The following is a 24,986-nucleotide window of genomic DNA, read 5'->3' as shown; positions in this document are numbered from 1 at the left end:
TGCACACAGGTGAGTTCGCTTCTTCTCCCCTTAGTCCCTCGATGCAGTGAGCCTGTTGCCAGCAGGTCTCACTGAAAATAAAAAACCTAATCTAAAACTTTCACTAAGAAGCTCAGGAGAGCCCCTAGTGTGCACCCTTCTCGTTCGGGCACAGAGATCTAACTGAGGCTTGGAGGAGGGTCATGGGGGGAGGAGCCAGTGCACACCAGATAGTCCTAAAGCTTTCTTTAGATGTGCCCAGTCTCCTGCGGAGCCGCTATCCCCATGGTCCTTACGGAGTCCCCAGCATCCACTTAGGACGTTAGAGAAATAGGATTTTAATGCCCACCGGTAAATCCTTTTCTCTTAGTCCGTAGAGGATGCTGGGGACGCTTCAAGAACCATGGGGTATAGACGGGATACGCAGGAGACATGGGCACTTTAAGACTTTGAATGGGTGTGAACTGGCTCCTCCCTCTAAAAGAATTTATTGTTAAACCACGGTGAGCATCTTACCAGCTCACACCTCCAGTATGACATTCAATAGAACACCAGCCGACGGCATGAAGAATATGCAGCAATATGCTGACATAAAGCATAACACAACCAACAGCAGCATAACGCATGCCACGGCATGAATAACGTCAGCAACAGGCTGACTTAAACGCAACACACCATGTGTGTAACCATACCCAACTGTTTCTTATGTCGACCATAATGTTTCCTGACTAGATCCACAAAATCGGCATTCAGTACATGTTTCATACACATTAAGAACGTATTAATGTCACTAGGGACCCTGCTGTTCCTGTCGAAAGGGATATTTATGCAGTTAGGTATTTTACTCACGGCATTACGAGGTTTTTTTCTTCGTTCTGGTGATCGTAATGTGATTGACAGGAAGTGGGTGTTTCTGGGCGGAAACTGGCCGTTTTATGGGAGTGTTTGGAAAAACGTTACCGTTTCTGGGAAAAACGCGGGAGTGGCTCGAGAAACGGAGGAGTGTCTGGGCGAACGCTGGGTGTGTTTGTAACGTCAAACCAGGAACGATAAGCACTGAACTGATTGCACTGGAAGAGTAAGTCTCGAGCTACTCAAACTGCACAGAGAAGTCTTTTCGCAATATTGCAAATCTTTCGTGTGCAATTTTGATAAGCTAAGATTCACTCCCAGTAGGCGGCGGCTTAGAGTGTGCAAAGCTGCTAAAAGCAGCTTGCGAGCGAACAACTCGGAATGAGGGCCATAGTTTTCTCTTGGGAAGAACATACATCTACTGACATGTTGACACTTATTCACATGTACAAAGTACCATTAGGAGTCGGCGGTGCCAACAGAGTCATTCCCACAGCCGTTTGTGGCAGAGCACTCAGCTTCAGATATGCGGACACACATGTACCAAACCCATTACACTGGCTATAAGGGATAGACCCCAGTACATTCTGTCAGGGAAACACAGAAGGAGTTTACCAGCTCATTTCCACAGCGCTCATTATATAATGTGTTTTTTTATTTTTAACTTATAATGCACCTCGTTTTTCACTGTGATCTGTACAGCAGTGTTTTGGAAGGACCAGCGTGTCTGCGAGGAGAAAATGGCGCTGAAATGAGCTGTGAGGGGTAAGCCCCGCCCCCTTAATGGCACGCTTCAGCCCCTGTTTTTCTCACATATATTTATACTGGCGGGGTTAAATCTAGTGCCTGGGCACTTATAATAAGAATTTACTTACCGATAATTCTATTTCTCGGAGTCCGTAGTGGATGCTGGGGTTCCTGAAAGGACCATGGGGAATAGCGGCTCCGCAGGAGACAGGGCACAAAAGTAAAGCTTTCCGATCAGGTGGTGTGCACTGGCTCCTCCCCCTATGACCCTCCTCCAAGCCAGTTAGGTACTGTGCCCGGACGAGCGTACACAATAAGGGAGGAATTTTGAATCCCGGGTAAGACTCATACCAGCCACACCAATCACACCGTACAACTTGTGATCTAAACCCAGTTAACAGTATGATAACAGCGGAGCCTCTGAAAAGATGGCTCACAACAATAATAACCCGATTTTTGTAACTATGTACAAGTATTGCAGATAATCCGCACTTGGGATGGGCGCCCAGCATCCACTACGGACTCCGAGAAATAGAATTATCGGTAAGTAAATTCTTATTTTCTCTATCGTCCTAGTGGATGCTGGGGTTCCTGAAAGGACCATGGGGATTATACCAAAGCTCCCAAACGGGCGGGAGAGTGCGGATGACTCTGCAGCACCGAATGAGAGAACTCCAGGTCCTCCTTAGCCAGGGTATCAAATTTGTAGAATTTAGCAAACGTGTTTGCCCCTGACCAAGTAGCTGCTCGGCAAAGTTGTAAAGCCGAGACCCCTCGGGCAGCCGCCCAAGATGAGCCCACCTTCCTTGTGGAATGGGCATTTACATATTTTGGCTGTGGCAGGCCTGCCACAGAATGTGCAAGCTGAATTGTATTACACATCCAACTAGCAATAGTCTGCTTAGAAGCAAGAGCACCCAGTTTGTTGGGTGCATACAGGATAACAGCCAATCAGTTTTCCTGACTCCAGCCGTCCTGGAACATATTTTCAGGGCCCTGACAACATCTAGCAACTTGGAGTCCTCCAAGTCCCTAGTAGGTGCAAGGCATCACAATAAGCTGGTTCAGGTGAAACACTGACACCACCTTAGGGAGAGAACTGGGGACGAGTCCGCAGCTCTGCCCTGTCCGAATGGACAAACAGATATGGGCTTTTTTGAGAAAAAAACCACCAATTTGACACTTGCCTGGTCCAGGCCAGGGCCAAGAGCATGGTCACTTTTCATGTGAGATGCTTCAAATCCACAGATTTGACTGGTTTTAAACCAATGTGATTTGAGGAATCCCAGAACTACGTTGAGATCCCACAGTGCCACTGGAGGCACAAAAGGGGGTTGTATATGCAATACTCCCTTGACAAACTTCTGGACTTCAGGAACTGAAGCCAATTCTTCCTGGAAGAAAATCGACAGGGCCGAAATTTGAACCTTAATGGACCCCAATTTGAGGCCCATAGACACTCCTGTTTGCAGGAAATGCAGGAAACGACCGAGTTGAAATTTCTTTGTGGGGCCTTCCTGGCCTCACACCACGCAACATATTTTCGCCACATGTGGTGATAATGTTGTGCGGTCACCTCCTTTCTGGCTTTGACCAGGGTAGGAATGACCTCTTCCGGAATGCCTTTTTCCCTTAGGATCCGTCTTTCCACCGCCATGCCGACAAACGCAGCTGCGGTAAGTCTTGGAACAGACATGGTACTTGCTGAAGCAAGTCCCTTCTTAGCGGCAGAGGCCATAAGACCTCTATAAGCATCTCTTGAAGTTCCGGGTACCAAGTCCTTCTTGGCCAATCCGGAGCCATGAGTATAGTTCTTACTCCTCTACGTCTTATAATTCTCAGCACCTTAGGTATGAGAAGCAGAGGAGGGAACACATACACCGACTGGTACACCCACTGTGTTACCAGAACGTCCACAGCTATTGCCTGAGGGTCTCTTGACCTGGCGCAATACCTGTCCCGTTTTTTGTTCAGACGGGACGCCATCATGTCCACCTTTGGTATTTCCCAACGGTTTACAATCATGTGGAAAAAACTTCCCGATGAAGTTTCCACTCTCCCGGGTGGAGGTCGTGCCTGCTGAGGAAGTCTGCTTCCCAGTTTCCATTCCCGGGATGAAACACTGCTGACAGTGCTATCACATGATTTTCCGCCCAGCGAAAAGTCCTTGCAGTTTTTGCCATTGCCCTCCTGCTTCTTGTGTCGCCCTGTCTGTTTACGTGAGCGACTGCCGTGATGTTTTTCACACTGGATCAATACCGGCTGACCTTGAAGCAGAGGTCTTGCTAAGCTTAGAGCATTATAAATTTACCCTTAGCTCCAGTATATTTATGTGGAGAAAAGTCTCCAGACTTGATCACACTCCCTGGAAATTTTTTCCTTGTGTGACTGCTCCCCAGCCTCTCGGGCTGGGCTCCGTGGTCACCAGCATCCAATCCTGAATGCCGAATCTGCGGCCCTCTAGAAGATGAGCACTCTATAACCACCACAGGAGAGACACCCTTGTCCTTGGATATAGGGTTATCCGCTGATGCATCTGAAGATGCGATCCGGACCATTTGTCCAGCAGATCCCACTGAAAAGTTCTTGCGTGAAATCTGCCGAATGGAATTGCTTCGTAGAAAGCCACCATTTTTACCAGGACCCTTGTGCAATGATGCACTGTTTTTAGGAGGTTCCTGACTAGCTCGGATAACTCCCTGGCTTTCTCTTCCAGGAGAAACACCTTTTTCTGGACTGTGTCCAGAATCATCCCTAGGCACAGCAGACGTGTCGTCGGGATCAGCTGCGATTTTGGAATATTTAGAATCCACCCGTGCTGTTGTAGCAGTATCCGAGATAGTGCTACTCCGACCTCCAACTGTTCCCTGGACTATGCCCTTATCAGGAGATCGTCCAAGTAAGGGATAATTAAGACGCCTTTTCTTCGAAGAAGAGTCATCATTTCGGCCATTACCTTGGTAAAGACCCGGGGTGCCGTGGACAATCCAAACGGCAGCGTCTGAAACTGATAGTGACAGTTCTGCACCACGAACCTGAGGTACCCCTAGTGAGAAGGGCAAATTTGGGACATAGAGGTAAGCATCCCTGATGTCCCGGGACACTATATAGTCCCCTTCTTCCTGGTTCGTTATCACTGCTCTGAGTGACTCCATCTTGATTTGAACCTTTGTAAGTGTTCAAAAAATTTTTTAGAATAAGTCTCACCTAGCCTTCTGGCTTCAGTACCACAATATAGTGTGGAATAATACCCCTTTTCTTGTAGTAGGAGGGGTAATTTAATTATCACCTGCTGGGAATACAGCTTGTGAATTTTTTCCCATACTGCCTCCTTGTCGGAGGGAGACCTTGGTAAAGCAGACTTCAGGAGCCTGCGAAGGGGAAACGTCTCGACATTCCAATCTGTACCCCTGGGATACTACTTGTAGGATCCAGGGGTCCTGTACGGTCTCAGCGCCATGCTGAGAACTTGTCAGAAGCGGTGGAACGCTTCTGTTCCTGGGAATGGGCTGCCTGCTGCAGTCTTCTTCCCTTTCCTCTATCCCTGGGCAGATATGATCTTATAGGGACGAAAGGACTGAGGCTGAAAAGACGGTGTCTTTTTCTGCAGAGATGTGACTTAGGGTAAAAACGGTGGATTTTCCAGCAGTTGCCGTGGCCACCAGGTCCGATGGACCGACCCCAAATAACTCCTCTTCCTTTATACGGCAATACACCTTTGTGCCGTTTGGAATCTGCATCACCTGACCACTGTCGTGTTCATAACATCTTCTGGCAGTTATGGACATCGCATTTACTCTTGATGCCAGAGTGCAAATATCCCTCTGTGCATCTCGCATATATAGAAATGCATCCTTTAAATGCTCTATAGTCAATAAAATACTGTCCCTGTCAAGGGTATCAATATTTTTAGTCAGGGAATCCGACCAAGCCACCCCAGCTCTGCACATCCAGGCTGAGGCGATCGCTGGTCGCAGTATAACACCAGTATGTGTGTATATACTTTTTATGATATTTTCCAGCCTCCTGTCAGCTGGTCCTTGAGGACGGCCCTATCTATAGACGGTACCGCCACTTGTTTTGATAAGCGTGTGAGCGCCTTATCCACCCTAAGGGGTGTTTCCCAACGCGCCCTAACTTCTGGCGGGAAAGGGTATACCGCCCATAATTTTCTATCGGGGGGAACCCACGCATCATCACACACTTTATTTAATTTATCTGATTCAGGAAAAACTATGGTAGTTTTTTCACATCCCACATAATACCCTCGTTTGTGGTACTTGTAGTATCAGAAATATGTAACACCTCCTTCATTGCCTTTAACGTGTGGCCCTAATAAGGAATACGTTTGTTTATTCACCGTCGACACTGGATTCAGTGTCCCTGTCTGTGTCTGTGTCGACCGACTAAAGTAAACGGGCGTTTTAAAAACCCCTGACGGTGTTTTTGAGACGTCTGGACCGGCACTAATTGTTTGTCGGCCGTCTCATGTCGTCAACCGACCTTGCAGCGTGTTGACATTATCACGTAATTCCCTAAATAAGCCATCCATTCCGGTGTCGACTCCCTAGAGAGTGACATCACCATTACAGGCAATTGCTCCGCCTCCTCACCAACATCGTCCTCCTACATGTCGACACACACGTACCGACACACAGCACACACACAGGGAATGCTCTGATAGAGGACAGGACCCACTAGCCCTTTGGAGAGACAGAGGGAGAGTTTGCCAGCACACACCAAAAACGCTATAATTATATAGGGACAACCTTATATAAGTGTTTTCCCTTATAGCATCTTTTTTATATATTTCTAACGCCAAATTAGTGCCCCCCCTCTCTGTTTTAACCCTGTTTCTGTAGTGCAGTGCAGGGGAGAGCCTGGGAGCCTTCCCTCCAGCCTTTCTGTGAGGGAAAATGGCGCTGTGTGCTGAGGAGATAGGCCCCGCCCCTTTTTCGGCGGCCTCGTCTCCCGCTCTTAACGGATTCTGGCAGGGGTTAAATATCTCCATATAGCCTCCGGAGGCTATATGTGAGGTATTTTTAGCCAAAATAGGTATTCATTTGCCTCCCAGGGCGCCCCCCTCCCAGCGCCCTGCACCCTCAGTGACTGCCGTGTGAAGTGTGCTGAGAGGAAAATGGCGCACAGCTGCAGTGCTGTGCGCTACCTTTAGAAGACTGAGGAGTCTTCTGCCGCCGATTCTGGACCTCTTCTTACTTCAGCATCTGCAAGGGGGCCGGCGGCAAGGCTCCGGTGACCATCCAGGCTGTACCTGTGATCGTCCCTCTGGAGCTGATGTCCAGTAGCCAAGAAGCCAATCCATCCTGCACGCAGGTGAGTTCACTTCTTCTCCCCTAAGTCCCTCGTTGCAGTGATCCTGTTGCCAGCAGGACTCACTGTAAAATAAAAAACCTAAGCTAAACTTTTCTAAGCAGCTCTTTAGGAGAGCCACCTAGATTGCACCCTTCTCGGCCGGGCACAAAAATCTAACTGGCTTGGAGGAGGGTCATAGGGGGAGGAGCCAGTGCACACCACCTGATCGGAAAGCTTTACTTTTGTGCCCTGTCTCCTGCGGAGCCGCTATTCCCCATGGTCCTTTCAGGAACCCCAGCATCCACTAGGACGATAGAGAAATATTCGTTTGCCAGACCCCCCCCCCCGTGCGCCCTGCACCCTACAGTGCCTGTGTGTGTGGGAGCATGGCGCACAGCGCGGCCGCTGTGCAGTACCTCAAAGCCGTCACTGAAGTCTTCTGATCTTCTTCTACTCACCCGTCTTCTGGCTCTGCAAGGGGGGTGACGGCGGGCTCTGGAAACGAGCATCTAGGCGTACCTAGCGATCAGACCCTCTGGAGTTAATGGTGTCCAGTAACCAAAGACGCAGAGCCTTGAAACTCACAGAAGTAGGTCTGCCTCTCTCCCCTCAGTCCCACGATGCAGGGAGCCTGTTGCCAGCAGGTCTCCCTGATCATAATAAACCCAACAAAGTCTTTTCAGAGAAACTCAGTAGAGCTCCCCTGTGTGTGACCAGTCTCACTGGGCACAGAATCTAAACTGGAGTCTGGAGGAGGGGCATAGGGGGAGGAGCCAGTTCACACCCATTCAGAGTCTTAAAGTGCCCATGTCTCCTGCGGATCCCATCTATACCCCATGGTTCTTGAAGCGTCCCCAGCATCCTCTAGGACGTATGAGAAATGTTAATTACAACCTATGAGTAGGAATTACTGTCAGGTTAATCAGCTACTGACAAAGAAAAAAAAAGAAAAAAAGGAAGAAATTTAAGAAATAAATGTAAAAAATAAAATAAAATAAAAAATATAAAAAATAATAATAATAATAATAATAATAATAATAAAAAATAAAAAAAATGGACCAGTGTGTGAATTCAGACTGTAAGGTCCAAGTGCTTTCATTTCTGTGCGATTGCCGCAATGTTCTGGAACAGCACATTGCGGCAATCAATTTTTACTTAAACCCCATGTAATGGTGGGTACACTCTAGACGATGTGTACCCGACAATACTGGCGGCAATGAGACCCAGGCCGGTGGGGGACCAACATCGCAAAGTGCATACACATTTGCCGATGTCTGTCTGCAACAGGGTGGCACCGGGGGAAAAAGCTGGACCATGCTGTGTTGGCAGTATGACACTGCATGCAACATCGCCATATTGAGCTGCATGTACAGCGGACAGGCGATGTCGCAAGGAACCTGTGGCAGTGCGATTTGTTGACGATATTGTGGGTACACACTAGACCAGAGGTTCTCAAACTCGGTCCTCGGGAGCCCACACAGTGCATGTTTTGCAGGTAACCCAGCAGGTGCACAGGTGTATTAATTACTCACTGACACATTTTAAAAGGTCCACAGGTGGAGCTAATTATTTCACTTGCGATTCTGTGAGGAGACCTGCAAAACATGCACTGTGTGGGCCCCCGAGGACCGAGTTTGAGAACCTCTGCACTAGACTATTTGAATGATATGCCTTTCCGATCTGTATGAATCGGTCATATCGTTCAAAAAGTCGTCCAGTGTGTACGCATCTTTAGAGCCTGCAGTAACAGCCAAATAGGTGCACACTGTGTTATGCCCTTTATGAAGTATTGTATCCAATACAAAGTAAATATTAAAAAAGTGCTTTAGTTATCTTTTTTATAACAATACACAGTATTTATCGATTGGGACCACCATATAGAACAGAATAGCACCTTAATGTTACCATAGACACCAATTGTAGGAGGACAAGAAAAAACGCTGTTTTACATCAGCATGAAGTATCATAAGAACATAATGACATTTAAAAGGAGATAGGTTTTCTTCCCATAGTCCCACAAAGGGCTAGATTCAGAGATGTACGCAAATCTGATAGTTTGCATATATCTTTGATGTTTCAAGATCCGAGAGAGAGATCGCTCACAGTTCCCACAAAGCCACATCACTGTTTTGGAGGTGGGTAAGGGGGGGGGGGGTCGACAGCCAGAGTTCCAGAAAATGGGTGCAGGTTGCCCTAGCTTTATTGGCGTACTGAAGCCAGTGGCTGCATCCTCAGACACAGCTTCACTGACCCCAGCTGTGTGAAAACAACGGCCATCTGGAGTACCCGAGAGTCATCATATCCTGTCAGAGTGACCCAGTGCTGCGTCTTCAGGTGCGGCAGTGGATCACAGAAGCAGTCAGATGGCATCTACTTACACAAGGTACCTCCTACGGCATTAGCATATTATCACACAGCCGCTGCTTACAAGGACATAGCGACTGTGCTTCTGTGTCATTCTCTGAAATCAGGTCCAAGGTTCTCCTGTTTAGGGAATTACAGAATCTTCCTTGAATTTTTTGAGGGTGAAATTTCATTAAAATAATTTTTCACTAAATAACGTAACTTGCCAGGCATATTGCAATGGTGGGAATCCTAGTCACTGTATTTATCTGGTTCCAGCAGTGCACAGCTTTCTGTAGCACACATCCAACACCGTGACTTTTGAGAAAGCCAAAGTACTGAAACCCTGCTAAACACAGTGCATGCTGGGAGTCCCAGAGGTGGGACCTCTACCAAGATGGGATTATTGGTAGTGTTCCCGCTTGACAGGTTTGGCAGGGCAATGGGCACTGCTCTTCTCTCGAAGCTAAGTTATCCAGCTCTCTAACTCCACCAGAGAACCTGCACCGCTGCATGGGGAAAAGTGAAGAATAGAAAAGGTACAACATCGATTATCTGGCACCTCTTTTAATCTGGACACAATAGGTGCCAGGGAAGTAAGGCAATGGGAGGGCTTTGTTAGGCTGCGGGATGTGTTTTACACTCTATGCTCAGTGTATGAAAGGAATTATAGGGGCATGTGGGGTGGTCTGATGGCATATAGTGAAGTTTGAGAGGCAATGAAAAGGGACGTGGGGGTTGAGTAGGAAAGTGGAATGTTACATATATGCTATACATCTGTGCCCACAATTCACCACACAGCTGTAACAACCATTTTCCCCTAAAATTACAACAATGTGCCCCTCCTCAGTAATTAGCACCTGCCTGAAAACACTACTACTGCTAGGGAAGTCATTTACATAAAATGTATTTTGCAGTAGAAACTCCCATTAAAAACAGGCAGATAACGGAAAACGGTTTTATGAAATGAAAGATACTAAGTCTCCTGTTTTTATTTGGGTATTTTTTTTCCAGTAGAACTACAGGTACCAGCGGGCCCATTTTTCTCCCGCGTGCTGGTACTTGGTTCTCCAAGTACCAGTTTGCGGGGGAGGCTTGCTGGGACTTGTAGTACTACTGGAAAAAACAATATTCTTTCATTTTTTCAAAAGGCTATCAGCCCCCCATCCGCAGCCCTTGGATTGGGGGGGGGGGGGGGGGGGGGGGGGACAGCCTCGGGCTTCACCCCTGGCCCTTGGGTGGCTGGAGGGGGGGGGGGGGACCCCTTGATTGAAGGGGTCCCCACTCCTCCAGGGTACCCTGGCCAGGGGTGACTAGTTGCGTATTTAATGCCACGGCCGCAGGGCGCTGTATAAAAGTGACCCCCGGCTGTGGCATTATCTACCCAGCTAGTGGAGCCCGATCCCGATGCTGGTGTAAAAAATACGGGGGACCCCTACGCTTTTTGTCCCCCGTATTTTTTGCACCAGCACCAGGCGCAGAGCCCGGTGCTGGTTTTAAAAATACGGGGGATCCCCTGTCAGTTTTTTCCCCGGATTTTTAGAACCAGGACCGGCTCGAAGAGCCCGAGGCTGGTCATGCTTTGGAGGGGGGACCCCACAGAGTTTTTTTTCTGGTTTTTTCCCGTTTTTTAAAAATCTAATCAAAATCCATCAAATCGCCCATTTTTCGACAGCGGGACTGTCGAATCCGTTTTTTATCGAATATGTTGAATTCCGGCACCCACTTGCCGGAATTCGACGGTCGAATTGTGTCGAATTAAAAAACGGGCGAAAAATTGCCGCGATTCGCCGGCAATTGCATATACCCCTAAAGCAGCCACATACTCTGTTATACCGTCATGGTAAAATAAGCGTAGATTCACGTTGGGGAGCGTCGGTAAAGGAGTGTGGAAGTGGATGCAAGGGTAGGTGCACTTACTGTTTGTCTGGCAGAGAGGAGACCGTGTGAAGGATATCATCAGATAGCAGTTTGTTTTTCTAAAAATAAAACATAAAGGAGAGGGACTATTTACCCTAAAGTGCACAAAGATGGGAAATGGAAGGACAAAATTTACTTTCGGATAATTGTGTGTACGTATAATCAGGAACAAAATAACTTATGGAGCAAAGGTTATCAAAGGAACATAAACCCAGAAATGACACCTTATGTATATAAAGCATGAACATAAAGTGCACTGGTCTGTCTGAAGTCTATTGTGGCCATGCTAATAAGTAAAATGTGAACAATTACTGCCGCACCCTCCAGCATATCACGCACGCTACATATCCGTACAGAACAGAACGCTGTCCTGAACAAGCAGAATTATTTAGAAGTCTCAAACAAAACAAAGCACTATGCTAATTTAGCTATGCGAGATATAAAAAGCATACCCACAGCCGAAACAACTCCAGAGCATGATGAACATATTTAAAGTACAAACATTTCAGTTAAGCCGGGTACACACTAGACGATGTGTGTACCCAGCGATATTGGCTGCAGCATGGACCCAGCCGAGTGCCACCATCAGCAAGTGCATACCGTTCATGTCGTCCAGAAAAGACGACAGACTCCCACCGGAGCCATCAAACTCATTCACAACTGTGTACACATTTGCAGCCTAAGCGTAAAAACGAGGAACATCTGGTCTATGGATTGGTCTATTGCTAGGCAGACTGGACATGGCAGTAGCAACGCAAACATGTTTTTGTATGTACAATCGCGCAGCTGGCAGCAGGTACACGCCATAAGGACAGCAATGACATGCCTCCCCATTAACACCCCCAAACAATCACTTTGCCATGAAATCCTCACTGTGAGCGGGATTGCAGCAGCACCTTTACGCATGCGCAATGCAATCTCAGCACATACGCAGTCTGCTGATACTTGGCCAAAACATGCAAACATGACATATGCCCAGTGTCGCTTCCAGAGGCTGAGGGATGTAAAACCCCTCTCCTCCAAATATGGTTCCATAGACATAAAGCGGTTTACATATGAGGATGGCATAGACCAATAGGACCAAACTCCAAAAAGGCTTAATTCATAGGGGTCAGACTGTAGTCCCCACTGACATTAATGGGTACTGCAGCAATAGTTAGCCTTTTGCAGGATTCTGTGAAAGTCAGGATGCATAAAATTATATGTTTACTGCAGTTTCTGCATCAGTTTATGAAAAAGCTTAATAAATAGGACCATACTACCCATAACCACTGCAAGCATATTTCTTTGTAGTGTAACCAAATACATCTGCTTAAACAGTCATCCTGTAACGCACCTTTTGCTCCTTAAACAGCTCTATCTTGCGTTTCCTCTTCTCTTTCAGTAAGGCCTTGTCTCTGTCAAAGAAAATTCAGACTTAGAACAGAAAACAATACAGTCTGTGCCATTTTACTAAACTCACTAGGATAATGATAAGTAGGTCCTGGGTATTTAGGCTCTAAAAAACTAAAATTAGGTGTTTGTTTGTTTTTTTCAGTTGATTTAGGATTTTATAAAATTTAAAAAAAATTCTATACATTGTATGAAAATAAAACAAAACCACACAATGTATCATTATGTTTGTAACACTGTGCTTTTATTACAGTTGTGTCCTGCTACTTCCTTGCAGCGTTCGGCCCTGCCATCCACTATACCGCAGGAGGCTGTAGTCTATCCGCAGCCGCACCTTTCCATAGAAGTGAATGGATCGCTGGGGCTGGTGTACGCGAATGTCGGGAGCATGCAGTCGCGCTATGTACGCTACGCAGTAAGGCTGTAACAGTGATTTTCAACCTTTATCAACTCGCGACACAACAAACAAGATTTTAAAATTGCCAAGGCACACCATCGGTCCCCTATGGGGAAAAACTCACACACATTGGCCCCTCATGAAAAAAAAAAAAAAAGAACCAACTCTATATCCACCTTAGAATACAAAAATAAAACACATTGGCCCCCAGATGAACACAGTATAGTACAGTCCAGAGTCTGTGGCAAGCTTGCAGAACACCGAAGAGAGACCATATGCCAATTGTTTTCAGTGTGGCGTGCCCCAGTGTGTAAAGTTAAAAATGCCCTCATGTGAACACCACGCAAGCGACTGCCCAGCTGCCATCATGTGCTCCTAGGGAGCTGGTGCAGACAGTATAGTATCAGCAAGACACCCGAGCAGCTCCTCACCTTGCACCCTGTAACCCGTCTTATCTAAATCCTATAACAAACAGCATGCTCCGAGCAATGAACCCTTGAATCGCAACACCGGGACAGACACCGACAACATCATCATTTGAGAAGGAGCAATAGCAGCAGCCACCAACCAATAATGATTAGAGGATGACAGGAAGATGAGAGGCAAGTGACATCAGAGAAGGGAGGTCTCATATGCCCAGGATATAGAAACAGGACTGGGGCAGGAAGAGACTAGTGCAGCCGAGAACTAATAGCTGAACCGCCGGTGGTGACTGTAAACTTGTGCAGACAATTCTGGCTCTGGTGGCACACTTGAGACCTGCTCAGATCACACAAGTGTGTGGCAGCACAGTGGTTGAAAAATGCTGCTGTAACAGGACACATCTGCATATACATATTAAAACTACCTATTCCACACATTTCCACAGTAAATTTATATATAGTTTCAACTTAAGAACATTTATTAGTCTTTTACCTAATTCTTTACCCAATGCAGTAGGATGTCAGGTAAAGCCAAATATGGGCAGAGAACCAACCTGGCTCACCTCTGTGCCTTATATGGGATGTAGTTGTGTGACCGGCAGTCTGGAGACCGCCGGTCACTATACAGACACCGGGATCCCGGCCGATTCAGAGCCTGACAGTCGGCATGCTGACTAACAGGGACTATTCCCACTCATGGGTGTCCACGACACCCATAGATTGGGAATAGAAACTGTGGAGAGCACAGCAAGCCACTGAGCCCGCTGCGTGGTGAGCGTAGTAAGCCCACAAGGACTGCAGACAATCTAAAGATCAGGATCACAGCGTCAGTATGGTGACTGGCGGGATCCCAAACGTCGGTCACCCGAACCCAACCCTCATCCGCGATAGGTCACTAGCTTGGTGGCCATTCTGACCCATTACACCCTACAGACCAAATGTAGTGTCACCTATTCTGTGTGACTGATTTAGTATGGGTGTCACGTATAATAAGGAGATTTATGGTACACTTACCACAGTTAAATCTCTTTCTGCGAGGTACACTGGATTCCACAGGGAATAACATCGGGGTGTAGAGTTGGATCTTGATCCGAGGCACGAACAGGCTAAAACTTTGACTGTTCCCAGGATGAATTGCACCGCCTCCTCTATAACCCCACCTCCAGGCATTGGAACTCAGTTTCGTTAACCAGTCCAATGCAGTAGCAGGTAACAGACAGTATATGTTAGTCACATAGAACCACATTCTCACGACAGGAGAAGGGACTAGCGGCTAATGCCATACAAACCCTAAAAAGCTAAGGGCGTCAGGGTGGGCGCCCTTTGGAATCCAGTGTACCTCGCTGAAAGATTTAACTACGGTAAATCTACCATAAATCTCCTTTTCTGCAGCGGGGTACACTGGTATTCCATAGGGAATAACATCAGGGGATGTCCTAAAGCAGTTCCTCATGGGAGGGGACGCACTGTAGCGGGTACAAGAACCCGGCGTCCAAAGGAAGCTTCCTGGGAGGCGGAAGTATCAAAGGCATAGAACTTGATGAACGTGTTCACAGAGGACCACGTAGCCGCCTTGCACAATTGTTCAGCGGATGCACCTCGGCAGGCCGTCCAAGAAGGTCCAACAGACCGGGTAGAATGGGCTTTAATAGCAGCAGGAGCTGGGAGTCCAGCATGCACATATGCTTGTGCAATCACCATCCTAATTCATCTGGCCAAGGTTGGCTTATTTGCAGGCCAGCCATGTTTGTGAAAACCAAAAAAGTACAAAAAGGGTATCTGACCTCCTGAGGGAGGCAGTCCTCTCTATGTAAATACGGAGAGCCCGTACTACATCCAAAGACCGCTCTTTGGAGGACAAACCAGAAGACATGAAGGCCGGAACCACAATCTCTTGGTTTAGGCGAAAAGATGATACCACCTTAGGTAGATAACCAGGGAGAGTTCGAAGAACTGCCCGATAACGGTGAAAAATCATAAAGGGTGGACGACAGGACAAAGCGCCTAGGTCCGACACCCTCCTAGCAGAGGCAATAGCCAACAGAAACACAACCTTAAGCGTAAGATATTTAAGGTCAAAACAACAGACAGATCCCATGGAGCCACAGGAGGGACATAGGGAGGCTGAATCCGTAAAACACCCTGAGTGAAAGTATGAAAGTCAGGGAGAGACACAATTTTCCTCTGAAACCACACCGACAAGGCAGAAATATGAACCTTGAGGGAGGCCAGATGAAGGCCTCACTCCAGGCCTTGTTGCAGAAAAGCCAGAAGTCTGGAAGTTTTGAAAGTATATGAATCATAATTCTTACCAGCACACCAGGTGAAGTAAGCCGGTTTACAGGCTTTCAATATAGTTTGAATAACCGACTCAGAGAATCCCTTGGCCGTCAGAAGGGAAGCTTCAAGAGCCACGCCGTCAAAGCCAGTCTGGCCAGGTCCGGGTAGACACAAGGGCCCTGAACGAGGTGGTCTGGGCATTGAGGAAGCAGAAGAGGACGTGATATTGAGAGACCGTGCAGGTCTGAGAACCAGTGCCATCTGGGCCACGCTGGAGAGACTTGAAGTAGTATTCCTCTTTCTTGCTTGAACTTCCGCAGTACCCTGGGCAGGAGTGACACTGGAGGGAACACGTATGGCAGCCGAAAGTTCCATGGAATTGCCAGTGCATCCACGAACGCTGCTTGGGGATCCCTTGTCTTTGATCCGAAGACCGGTAACTTGTGATTGTGTTGAGACGCCATCAGGTCTACATTTGGTAGGCCCCACTTATCCACTAGGAGTTGAAAGACTTCCTGATGAAGACTCCACTCTCTCCGGCGTGAACGTCCCGACGACTGAGGAAATCCGCTTCCCAGTTGAGGACCCCGGGAATGAACACTGCTGATATTGCTGGCAGATGGCGTTCCGCCCAATGGAGGATCTTTGATACTTCCAGTATTGCCATGCGGCTTTGAGTTCCATCTTGATGATTTACATACGCCACCGCGGTGCATTGTTGGACTGTACGTGAACAGGCATGTTCTGTACTAGAGGCAGGGCCAGGGTCAACGCAATGAACACTGCCCACAATTCCAGAATGTTTAATCGGGAGGAGAGATTCCTCCTTGGTCCACCGGCCCTGGAGAGAGAGAGTGTTGCTCCAACACCGCGCCCCAACCCCGCAGCCTGACATCCGTTGTCAGGAGGACCCAGTTGGAGATCCAGAAGGGACGGCACCTGCTCAACTGTTGGTCCTGTAGCCACTAGCTCAGTGACAATCAAACCTCCAGGGTCAAGGAGATCATTTGAGACCTGATCCGATGAGGCAGGCCGTCCCACTTGGAAAGGATTACCCTCTGCAGAGGGTGGGAATGAAATTGTGCGTACTCTACCATGTTGAAAGCATACACAATGAGGCCTAGTACTTGCATCGCTGAGCGTATCGACACTCTTGGGCGAGAGAGGAAATATCTGATCCTGTCCTTAAGTTTCAGGACCTTCTCTGGAGACAAAAACAATCGTTGGTTGTGTGTGTCTGGTAGTGTCCCCAGGTGCACCTTGCTCCGAGCAGGGACCAGCGAGGACTTTTTCCAGCTGACGGTCCAATTCCTACAAGCTCACGGGTGGCTCGTCAGTTCCAGATGACTGAGGAGACCATCTTGGGAGTTCGCCAGGATCAGCAAGTCGCCCAGATACGGCAGGATCCTGATTCTCCGATGGCGGAGAAGAGCAGTCATCACGGCCATGACCTTGGTAAAGATCTGAGGGGCCGTGGCCAATCCAAAAGGCAGAGTAGACAACACCACAAGACGAGCAACATGAGAGTCCATCGGCGGTGGAGTTTCCCACTTGTTACTCAACTCCGCAGGGATAGGATAATGAGCTAGCATCTTTTTAGACAGGAAAATGTATTTCCTGGCGAGGACCAGGATTCCTGACGTATGTCAATTAAATGGTCAGAATGTGGTAAGACTACCTTAGCAACCTTCTGATGTTTGAACTTATCAGGTTTCTTAGACGCAGTAGTAGGCTCAATGTCATCATCTATTTGAAGAATTAACTTAATAGCCTCCACTAGGTCAGGATCATCAACCTGGGTTGTAGATTCCTCATCAGAAGAAACTGTATCAGTGTCTGGCGGATCAGTATATTCCCCATGCTCATCGGAAGAATTATCCGAAATATTTGTGGACTGTGAGGAAGAAATGGCCCTTTTAGATGACCCCTTGGCCCCAGAGAGGCGTGGGGTAGACTTTTGTCTAACCAAGGATTGATTTAATTGTTGTAACTGAGTAGACAGAGTATCCGCCCAGGGCGGATTAACTACAGGTACAATATGTGGCTGCAATGGTACAGGAGGTTCCACAAGGGGCGCAAGACGTGTCACAAGTGTACTCAGCATACTTGAGAACACTGCCCAAGATGGGTCCTGATTGGCCACAGGTACTACAGGTAGACTGGTTATATGGAACTCAGCGCCTGAACCAGCAGCTAAAATTTCACCCTCAGGTAAATCTGTGGCGCCAGTACTGCAGTATGCAGAAGCGTGCGCGGATTTCCCGCCCTGTGTAGCAGACATAGGGAATGTAGTCGTAGGGCGTAACGGTACAATATAGCCAGACAAACACAATATCTGCAAAAAAAAACCTATGTTATGTGACAGTAAACTCAGGACACAAAAGAGGATTTAAATTTAAACCACTTAACTGGCATGGTCAGATTTCATGCAACTGCACCCTCCCACCATGTTCCCCCGTTTTTGACAAGGGGATCCATTCTGCAGATGTGCATAATATAATGTTTAAATATTTTAAAAAATACTTTTTCAACTTTATTAAATAAAATAAATTTTAAAAAAACAAATGTTAACGCCTTTGAAGGAAAAAATCGTCAGTTAAGTGTTTAAGCGATATGAGGTGACTGAAACACATAGTAAAAATATCAACGTGTGTGTGTGTGTGTGTGTGTGTGTGTGTGTGTGTGTGTGTGTGTGTGTAACCCTGACGCACCTAGCCGCTCAAGGTACAGAATATAGTGATAGCAATATGCGATACAGGAGAATGGAATCCCACACAACAGCTACAGGCACACACGTGCAATGCAGAAGTTATTACATACGTATAAACAATACAACTGCACTGGACTAGTAATTTACATATAGCTATATATGAGTATAGATATAACAATGCACAGTAGATACTGGATGTATATCACAGAGTACTTGTACCAAATATTCAGCTAGCAGTGCACTTGTTCTTAACGAACACTGTCGAATAAAACATATAGAATACTTAAGTGCCTGTAAAAGCACAGCGCTGATGAGACAGGCGGCTTTACAGAGGAGACAAAGCCCTTAAGTCCCGGAGATCAGCCCAGCTAGTAGTGAAGATGGCTCCAAAATCTGTCAGGGAGTGAGGGACAGTGAAATGCAGCTCCAGGGCAGGAACACCAGCAGTAGATGGCGCCTGGAGCTGGGGGAGGGGTTACAGGTCAGCACCTTCTCCCCTATGCTGGTCCTCACCACTGTGGAGCTTATAGCAAACAGATTTTAGTAAATCCGACCTGTGCTCCCTTGCCCTGGTGGATATAGTGGGGTCCATGTGCAGTACAGTGTCCACGCCAGCGGCACGGTCCGTCTCCTGGGACCGCGACCGGATCGCGATTAACCAGCAAGTCCCACTTACCTCCTCTCTGATGTGCAGCCATGCGATCCAGGAGACCGTCAGCGGTGTGTGCCTGAAATCCGGTGCACCTCCGCCGCAAGTAACCAGGCCGCGGGAGTCTGCAGCGCTGCTGGGGAGGTGATGGAGCCGCAGCACAGAATGTCAGACTGACAAATAGTGCTGCAGCCCTTGAAGTCTTCTAAAAAAGCTCTTTTCAGGGCTGCGCACTGTTAGTGACCTGCACTGCAGGCACCAACTTACAAACTGAGCTCCAGTGCCTGGAGACAGAGTTATGCTGCTTTCACATCGCAAAACCTGCTTTTGAAATGGTATTTGAAACGGTTCTTAAAACGGGTCTGAGCAGTTAAACCCCTTTCACATCTCATGTTGTAACCAGTAAATTACCATTTCATTACCGTTTTGGTACCTTTCACACTGAACCCGTTTCACCCATAGAAAACAGTGGTTGTCATTATAAATGGACTTTTCTGGCCCACACATTATTAATAATTATTAATTAATTCATTATTAATAATTTGGATAGTCGTACGATGGAACCCAGCAGCTTGAAGCATATCTATTTATATTAGATGGGATTAGGTACTTGGTTTGTCTTTTTTGGAGGCACAAGTATTATTTATATATTTTTTAAAATAATTTTTTTTTTTTTTAGATGGAATGGTAAAATACAGAAAAAAAATGGCGTGGGGTCCCCCCTCCAAAGCATAACCAGCCTCGGGCTCTTCGAGCTGGTCCTGGTTCTAAAAATGTGGGGAAAAAATGGACAGGGGATCCCCCGTATTTTTAAAACCAGCACCGGGCTCTGCGCCTGGAGCTGGTGCAAAAAATACGGGGGACAAAAAGAGTAGGGGTCCCCCGTATTTTTTACACCAGCATCGGGCTCCACTAGCTGGACAGATAATGCCACAGCCGGGGGTCACTTTTATACAGTGCCCTGCGGCCGTGGCATTAAATATCCAACTAGTCACCCCTGGCCGGGGTACCCTGGGGGAGTGGGGACCCCTTCAATCAAGGGGTCCCCCCCCCCCAGCCACCCAAGGGCCAGGGGTGAAGCCCGAGGCTGTCCCCCCCATCCATTGGCTGCGGATGGGAGGCTGATAGCCTTGAGTAAAATGACAGAATATTGTTTTTTCCAATAGTACTACAAGTCCCAGCAAGCTTACCCCGCAAGCTGGTACTTGGAGAACCACAAGTACCAGCATGCAGGAGAAAACCGGGCCCGCTGGTACCTGTAGTACTACTGAAAAAAAAATACCCAAATAAAAACAGGAGACACACACCGTGACAAGTACAACTTTATTACACACTGCCGACACACATACTTACCTATGTTCACACGCCGACATCGGTCCTCTTCTCCAAGTAGAATCCACGGATACCTGAAAATAAAAGATAAATATACTCACCTCATCCATGGTCCAGAGATAAATCCTCGTACTTGTCAAAAAAAGAAAACGAACACCCGACCAGCGGACTGAAAGGGGTCCCATGTTGACACATGGGACCCCTTTCCCCGAATGCAGAGAGACCCCCCCCCCCCCCGTGACTGCTGTCACTGAAAGGTCTCGTAAGCCAATCAGCGAGCGCAACGTCCTTGCACTCTGCTGATTGGCTCTGTGCGCGTCTGAGCTGTCAGCGCATCGCACAGCTCCCTCCATTATATTCAATGTGGGAACTTTGCGGCTAGCGGTGGGGTCACCCGCCGGTCAGCGGCTGACCGCGTGTAACCCCACCGCTGACGGCAAAGTTCCCACCATTGCAAGTAATGGAGGCAGCTGTGCGATGCGCTGTCTGAGCTTAGACGCGCACAGCCAATCAGGTGAGCGCCACGGAGTAGCGCTTCCTGGTTGGCTGAAGGGACCTCAGTGACGGGAGTCACGTGATGTCCCGGCATTCGTGGAAAGGGGTCTCATGTGTCAACATGGGACCCCTTTCAGTCCGCTGGTTCGGGTGTTCGTGTTTTTTTTTTTGCCAAGTACGAGGATTATCTCTGGACGTGGATTTATCTCTGGACACTGGCGGCAGGTGAGTATAATTTTTTTCACAGGTACCCTCGGATCGTCGGAGACTGTGGCAGTCGGCGTGTCAACATAGGTAAGTATGTGTGTGTCGGCAGTGTGTAATAAAGTTGTACTTGTCACGGTGTGTGTCTCCTGTTTTTATTTGGGTATTTTTTTTCCAGTAGTACTACAGGTACCAGCGGGCCCGGTTTTCTCCCGCATGCTGGTACTTGTGGTTCTCCAAGTACCAGCTTGCGGGGGAGGCTTGCTGGGACTTGTAGTACTATTGGAAAAAACAATATTCTGTCATTTTACTCAAGGCTATCAGCCTCCCATCCGCAGCCAATGGATGGGGGGGGGACAGCCTCGGGCTTCACCCCTGGCCCTTGGGTGGCTGGGGGGGGGGGACCCCTTGATTGAAGGGGTCCCCACTCACCCAGGGTACCCCGGCCAGGGGTGACTAGTTGGATATTTAATGCCACGGCCGCAGGGCACTGTATAAAAGTGACCCCCGGCTGTGGCATTATCTGTCCAGCTAGTGGAGCCCGATGCTGGTGTAAAAAATACGGGGGACCCCTACTCTTTTTGTCCCCCGTATTTTTTGCACCAGCACCAGAGCCCGGTGCTGGTTTTAAAAATACAGGGGATCCCCTGTCCATTTTCCCCCCGCATTTTTAGAACCAGGACCAGCTCGAAGAGCCCGAGGCTGGTTATGCTTTGGAGGGGGGACCCCACGCCATTTTTTTCCGTGTTTTTCCCGTCTAAACGTTTATAAAGCCACTCTCACATGTGTCTCCTGTGTTTTCCAAGCTGTTTCCTGGTTGTGGCTGCTGACATCACACATGGAGACAGCCTATGACCTGCTGGGGCTTGCAAATACCGTTTCAGACCCTTTCACACTGCACAGTGAAATGGGACTGAAACGGGTAGGACCCTTCTTTTTTACCGTTTCAAAATACCTGTATTTTGAAAACGGTAAATTGAAGGGGACCCTTTCACATCGCAGCTTGACCCGTTTAGGAAGCCAGTTAAAACGGCAAAATACCGGGTACAAGCTGCGATGTGAAAGGGGTATTATAGAGGAGGCGGTGCAATGCATCCTGGGAACAGTCAAAGTTTTAGCCTGTTGGTGCCTTGGATCAAGATCCAACTCTACACCCCAATGTTATTCCCTGTGGAATACCAGTGTATCCCACTGTAGAAACAAGTGATACTAAACCACCTAAAACGTACCATAGCCGGAACTCATGCGCTCCCGACTAGGCTATGTGCACACAGATGTTTTACCACACCAACAAACACCTGGGACAGCAATGAGCCTCAATGTCACCTACCACCAGCAGGGGTCCCCCCTCTATGGGCACAGGCAGCCTATCAGCTTGTCAGATATAGTCATGGCTTGATATCCTGGGTACACGTAACCCTGAGGCCCAGGATCCGGCCCCTACTGTGTTCATGGGACATGCAAGACTGTGTGCAGCTGCTTATACTGCGGCCCTATCACTACATCACACTTTTGAGACAGAAATAGTAGCTTCTGGCTATCGTGACCATCGTCTAAGGAATGACAGAAGCTCAGCGGTTTAGCTGCTACAAGCAACTTGCCCAGTGGACACAGGGTGACAGCGCAGGAGAGGAGAGGGACTGTGGGATGGTATGTGGGATTTGCGGCTGCAGGTAAAGGTTCAGCAGCGAGTAACAGTCACATGATCGCGGAGAGGACAGTCACGTGGGCATGTTACAGTATCTCGCAGAGTGCGGGTGTAGCACATGGAGTGCGTGTGCCGGGCGGCAGCACAGTCCGCTGTATTACATGTGTCACCTGTTAGCCGCCTCCCGCCTCAAACGGGCATTCTCCTCCGCGCCGACCCTGGCGCTCTGGAACGTGACCTCCTCGGGCGCATCATCGTCCTCACTCTCCAGCTCGTGCTCGGGAGTCATGCTGCTGCTGCGGTGCTCAGGCTCGGGGACTGGAAGCAGCAGTGCACAGGAAGTTGAATCGCTCTGTCTGCAATGCAGGCACATGTCCTGTAGGGCTGTCAGGTAGCCGGCCAACTCACAGCGACCCCTATCACATACCTCCTAACACAACCCTTTCAAGGAGGGATAAATGCTCTTTTCCTGGACTTCCCTATTTATGATGTGTATTGGTCGATGGGTCGACCCACCTTAGGTCGACCACTGAAGGTCAACATTGCCATTAGGTTGACATGGGTGTTAGGTCGACATGTACTATGTCGACAGGTCAAAAGGTTGACGAGGTTTTTGGTGTCGTTTTCTCTGTAAAGTGACAGGGAACCCATATTTGTGCACCGCCATACTTCGGGCAAGGTGCCTCGTTTCACTCAGCACAGGTTACCTTTCCAATCGTAATCCACGTGGATCGATAAATTTGAAAAAAATCCAAAAAATGAAAGAAAAAAGTGAAAAACTCATTTCGACCTTTTGACCTGTCGACTTAATGCATGTTGACCTAATAGCATTGTCAACCTTCAGTGGTCGACTTAAGTTGTGTCGACCTAACAACCGTAACCCTTTATGATTGCCAGTGAACTAGTTAGTGAATAAGAAAAGTGTTTCAGCGCAGGTGATGGCAATCATAGATTAAGTGGGAAGTCCAGGTACTACAACAACATGACCCTGGAGAAAGTTATGTTGGAAGGTATGCCTACTGGCCAGGAGGATCGCAAGTTTCTTTGTTGTGTTTAGGGGAGAAGTGCTCCTGACACTCTCTCCTGAGCTAAAGGCAATTATTATAAATTTGGAGCATGATATAAATTAGGTAGTCACGCATATTTATGTAATGACCTAATTATAGCTGTGGCAAGTGCAAGTCACACCTTATGTGCACAGCGCAAGACCCAGTTATTATTGCACATACCATGCACATGATACCCCTTTCACATCGCACAAATAACCCGGTATCGACACGGCATAATGCCGTGTCGAACCGGGTCAGTGTGCGATGTGAAAGGTCCTTTGACGATTTAGCGGGTTGCCTGACCCGGTAATTCAACCCGGTAAAAAAGAAGGGTTTTACCCGGGTTGATTACCGGGTCAGGTGCGGTGTGAATGGGAGCCGTGTCGATGCGACACGGTTCCCATTCACAGCATAGGGAGAGGCGGCGCAGGAGATGAGCTCATCTCCCTGCGCCGCCTCCACCCCTGCTGCTGCTGCTCCCTCCGCTGCTATGGCAACCGACCCGGTATATTGCCGGGTCGGAAAGCCAGCAGCGGAGCGCAAATGCCGGATCCCACCCGGTAAGTACACGTTTGTCTTACCGGGTAGGATCCGGCATTTGCGGTCTGAATGCGGTATAAGATGCAGGGTGCATGCAGCAGTGACAGGAATGAAAGGACTAGGATGGCCATTGTCGAAGTCGAAAAATATTGCAGTACACACGTCACGTACAAACTACATACCCTCCAACTGTACCTTTTTAATAGGTACAGTACCTTTTTTTTATGGTCTGTACCGATTTTTGGCTCCCCAAACTTCCATTGAAAGTATAGGAAAAGGGGCGTGGTCACACCCCCTTTACCCGCGGCCACGCCCCTTTTTCGGATTTGTACCGATTTTTCTGTGTAAAATGTTGGAGGGTATGAAACTACACACAGATGGCCTCCGCGCGCGTACTTGTTCTGCCGTGCGTGCGCATATTCGCAATTTGCGTATGGTCGCTCCCGCGGTCCTGCGCATTAGCGCGTGGTATGGGTAATTACGGTAGAGTTTGTGATCGCATGGAAAAGCCATAAAAACACATTACATATTTAATCCAAATAGTGCACAATGGGGGTAATTCTGAGTTGATCGCAGCAGGAATTTTGTTAGCAGTTGGGCAAAACCATGGGGGTAATTCTGAGTTGATCGCAGCAGGATTTTTGTTAGCAATTGGGCAAAACCATGTGCACTGCAGGGGAGGAAGATATAACATGTGCAGAGAGAGTTAGATTT

The 24,986-nt window shown here is 48.1% G+C and overlaps 1 protein-coding gene across 1 annotated transcript in view; it reads right to left on the bottom strand.

Moving 5' to 3' along the window:
- NOL7 (nucleolar protein 7) overlaps positions 1–23,129 on the bottom strand; it is a 64,718-nt gene extending 41,589 nt beyond the window's left edge. Inside the window, exons 1-3 of the mRNA XM_063923194.1 lie at positions 22,854–23,129; positions 12,491–12,551; positions 11,155–11,213 (exon numbers count right to left, since the gene is read on the bottom strand). Of these exons, the coding sequence (XP_063779264.1) occupies positions 11,155–11,213; positions 12,491–12,551; positions 22,854–23,056 (323 nt within the window). The 5' untranslated portion in view covers positions 23,057–23,129. The remainder of the gene's footprint in view (positions 1–11,154; positions 11,214–12,490; positions 12,552–22,853) is intronic.
- Positions 23,130–24,986: the final 1,857 nt, after the last annotated feature.

This window comes from Pseudophryne corroboree, chromosome 5 (assembly GCF_028390025.1).
Source record: "Pseudophryne corroboree isolate aPseCor3 chromosome 5, aPseCor3.hap2, whole genome shotgun sequence".
NCBI classification, from domain to species: Eukaryota; Metazoa; Chordata; class Amphibia; order Anura; family Myobatrachidae; genus Pseudophryne; species Pseudophryne corroboree.
Note: the sequence above shows the minus strand (reverse complement) of the source record. Positions and strands in the feature narration are given on the sequence as shown.